This window comes from Xenopus tropicalis, chromosome 8 (genome assembly GCF_000004195.4).
Source record: "Xenopus tropicalis strain Nigerian chromosome 8, UCB_Xtro_10.0, whole genome shotgun sequence".
NCBI classification, from domain to species: Eukaryota; Metazoa; Chordata; class Amphibia; order Anura; family Pipidae; genus Xenopus; species Xenopus tropicalis.
This window is the reverse complement of record NC_030684.2, coordinates 103,553,308-103,557,258: the sequence shown is the minus strand read 5'-3', so window position 1 is coordinate 103,557,258 and position 3,951 is coordinate 103,553,308. Positions and strand designations below refer to the sequence as shown.

The window sequence follows — 3,951 nt, the reverse complement described above, 5'->3', positions numbered from 1 at the left end:
CAAGCTCCTCCCTTCCTGCGCAGCCTTTTTGGCTTGTTCTAAACTCGACTTAGTTCCGTTTCCAGGAAACGGGGCAGCCAATGAAACAACGTGCGCAGGACCCGCCTTCTCTTCACCCATCCAACCAAAAATCGACGATTTCCATCCGGATCTATGATGTCTAATCATGTTCGAACAGAGGCCGTCTTCACGCAATCATGCCCAATAGCTACTGTCAGCAAAATATAGCCAATCACATGCGTCACTGTCCTTACCTGTATTTGGAAGGACCTATCAGCACTTAGTGAATACATAGCCAATGGCTGAAAGCGAAACAGTCACCAATGAGATGTTTGGAACGCTCCCCATGGCATGAGGGTAAGCCAATGGGCTTCCGAGAAGGACTGGTTCTGCTCAACAGCTTGTTATTTCGTTTATTGCTTGCAGTTCCGTGCAAGCGGGGAGTTGTAGGAGCCGAGTGTGTGAGTGAAACTTTTTCATTATCTTCTTGCATTTTCATGTGTTCTTCTGCCTCTGCTTCTCAAAAGGGTATATCGGTAAGGGGCGGGTATATTTGGTTTGGAGGGGCGTCCGGCTTGTCCGAGCGCTGACTTCTTAGTCCAGACTTTGAAGGTATGTGACGGGGCTGGGGTTTGAATGGCAGGCGGCTACGTACAGTTTCGCTTTAGGGACAGGGACATGGTGCTTTAGTTTGCATGTTGTTGTGGGATGGGGGAAGCAGGCGGAATGTTGTACTGGTGGGGGTGGTTCTCTGTTCTGAAACACAGGGTGAAGGGGCTGGTCTGTCGCTGTGTGATGTTTAAACTGCGGCTCTTTGGCTGAGGTGAAACTATAACTTCCACTATGCATGGGCTGCCCGAGGCCCCTTTAGATTCCCCAGTACAGCCTGGAAGCCAAGCTTCACGTTCAGTGCTTCCCCTCAGCCTCGCACCCTCCCCCTTCTCCTGTAGATCAGACAGCCCACCCTGGTCCCCACGCAGGAAGTCCACTTTAAGTCATGAAGGATCGGGGCTTATGGGGAGCGCTACAGCTGGGGTTGCCCCATCATGTATGGGCTCCGAAAGCTGCACTTCGTGTTGTACTTGTACAGGGCCTTTGGAGGGCCACTTGGGATTCCGATGGGGCCACCGTGTAGAGCAAGCAGGCAGCGTGAGGAATGTTGTGAGGTGTCACAAGTCACCTCAAAATGACTACAGCCCATTCAGCCTGTATGTGTGAGGGAACCCTTTCCTGGCAGGGAGGCCTGTAGTATGGGGCATTCCTAGCCTGTGACCCTCCAGCTGTCATTGGAGTTCAACTCCCAGCATCCTCTGGCAGCCAAAGTCTTATGGAAATTGGGATTAAATAACAGCTGGGAGGCCAGCCATAGTTATTAGACGTTTATTTATTATTTTTTTGGGGGGGGAGGGGGTTGGCCTGGCTTTGAAGTTATGTTTGCATGTGCTACAGTGTCCTACGTTAACATACTTTTGTATATGTGACTAACATTTGTCCTTTTTTCTTTCTAATCCACCCTGCAGTTGTAGTGAAGACAAATCTTCGAGCTGGAATCCCTCAAATAACCTTTGACAATGAAGGTACGTTGTTGTATGTCTTTGCTTACATGTGACACAATATTTCTTTTACCCTTGCAAAGCAGTGTGTGTTGGGTGTCTAAACTATGTAAAAGTGCATCCAGCTTTCAGTAAAAGGAGACTTCCTAGTCACACATCTTATCAGTATCAGCAAACTCTGGTGTTTCTGTACATATTTGTGTTGCTTTACACTTCAGCGTGTCAAGGCATATGCATTGCAGCAACCATTTACTTATTGTGGCAAAGCTAAAGCTTTTTTGCCAGAAAAACAGTTGGGGAAAATAACATTTGTGCTGCTGCTCCTCCCCATCAAACTTCTTTCATACTGAGAGCAAAAGTTTTTTGTTTTTTTTAATATAATGTTTATCCAAATAGGGAACTTTGGGGTTATTCCTCTAAAGTCTCTTACTGCCAAAACAAAAAAAAGTACCTGTTTTCCTTCAGATGAAGTGTGTAGCTTCCAAATGTTTTCAGTGTTGTGTTCAAGTTAAAACTCTGGAAAGCTGAAACTGTACCACTGTCCTTCCATAAAATCTTTCTTTTTTGTGTTCTCATTTTAGAGACAGACGTTCTATATAAGGTGCTGTGATAAGGGCATTTATATAAGCTAAACTGTCCATATATGGTGGACTGTACTTCATTTTCATAAAAGATCTGTGAAAGAGTGTTAAAAAAATATGTGGCTACACCCACCCCAAGCCTGTTAAATAGTACAGGAAACGGCTTATAATGAAGTTGTAGCAAGTAATAAAAGTCTTTAGTGATGATTTGTAATAACATGCTTTTCCAAAACAAGACCTACTTGTGCTTTATTTCCATGTTTCTATATTTATGTATTAAAATTCTGATTGCTTTGCATAAACTTTCTTTTAATGAACATACTGAACATAGCTGTTGCTGTACAGAGCCTTTCTAACAATTCCAGAATCATTGTCTTTAATGTTTGGTGTGTAATTAATTTTTTTACTACCGACTTATGGATCATTACAAACTTTTCCTTAAAGTAATGATGACATTTTTTATGTCATGCAGTCGCTTAAATGGTTTGCTAACTTTTCTTCAGTATTTAAAAAAGCATGATGTAATGGTCTCTGCAACAATAGTTCAACAATATAAACTGTTACGCTGTTTATAGACTGTATAGTATTAACATTCCTTGCCTCCCTAGACCTGATTAATGTACTTTTAATAAAAACTTTGTATGTGTGGGGTGGCAAGGTTGTATAACCTTGTATGTCTGCACCCCTTAGAATACCAGTTCTTTGTATTTTTGATGTTCTGTTTACCCACATGAGTTCTTCATTCTCTTGTTAAAAAAAATTTCAGTTGCTTGTTAGCATATCTGATTAAAAACACAGTAGATTTTTTTAAAAGTCAAACTGTATTTTCTCCATGCATCTTTAGGCAGCGGATGAGCCTGCCTACCTAACAGTGGGAACAGATGTTAGTGCCAAGTACCGGGGTGCCTTCTGTGAGGCAAAGATCAAGACAGTAAAAAGACTGGTAAAAGTCAAGGTATGTATTTCAATTTGGAAATGCTAACATATAGAATTAACACATGCTCTACTTTTTTTTACCCAGAAGTAAATTTGCAATATACGTTTGTTTGGGTGACTATTTATTTTTTTAACTTTGTGTCAAATTAACCTTTCAGTGCAATAAAGTAAAACATCTGTTCACTTTGTGGTTAAACATATTTTATGTTTCATCTTATTAAGTTGATAGGACTAGGTTTTTAAATATTTATTGATTTTGTGTACTTGCAGATTCCCCGAAATCGCAGCGCTGCGTATGCCATCCCACCGCCGATTTACATTCTCACCAGTGGGATGGCATTTCGGGGAGTTAAGTCGCCTGCGACAAGGGAGATGTGTTGCGGGCGACTAATCTCCCCGTGTGCCACAGCCCTTAGGGACAGTTTGTAGTGTACTTTGTATTATGGCACTCAGAAGACATATTACATATTCATGTGGATCAAAAAGAAGGAGCCACCTGATCTTTATCATAATTTTGTGTTTTATAGCACCCACACATTACGCAGCACAGTCATTTATCATATGGGTTACAGAATGAAACCCCAGGATTAGAGGTCCGTGCTCACAAAATTGGAAGTCTAAAAGGCTTATCTCGTGGTGAATGTCTACTTAAAGGAAAAAGAGTCCTGTTTGTTTTATGTGGTGCACTTAGGATAGAGCCTTGTTGTTTGTGGAGACAAGAGGTAGTCTGAGAAAAACAGCCTAAAAATTATTAATTGTTCTATATATTAAATAATTTTATTTGATAATTAATAGGCTTACATTGATAGTTGTAGAAAAATATCATGGCTAACCTAATCCTTTGAAAACAAGTTTCTAGTACTCAAAGCAAAATGTTTGTT

At 41.2% G+C, this 3,951-nt stretch overlaps 1 protein-coding gene across 3 annotated transcripts in view; it reads left to right on the top strand.

Annotated features, from left to right (window-relative positions):
* The first annotated feature begins 197 nt into the window (after positions 1–197).
* Positions 198–3,951, top strand: part of arid4a (AT-rich interaction domain 4A) — a 39,569-nt gene continuing 35,815 nt past the window's right edge. The window contains exons 1-3 of one of the 3 annotated variants that reach the window (XM_012969010.3): positions 198–461; positions 1,521–1,577; positions 2,979–3,089. In XM_012969010.3, coding sequence (XP_012824464.2) covers positions 1,572–1,577; positions 2,979–3,089 — 117 coding nt within the window. In that variant the 5' untranslated portion in view covers positions 198–461; positions 1,521–1,571. Of the gene's footprint in view, positions 462–570; positions 613–1,520; positions 1,578–2,978; positions 3,090–3,951 lie in introns of those variants that run through there. The other 2 variants (XM_002933730.5, XM_012969011.3) reach the window with 2 other exon arrangements.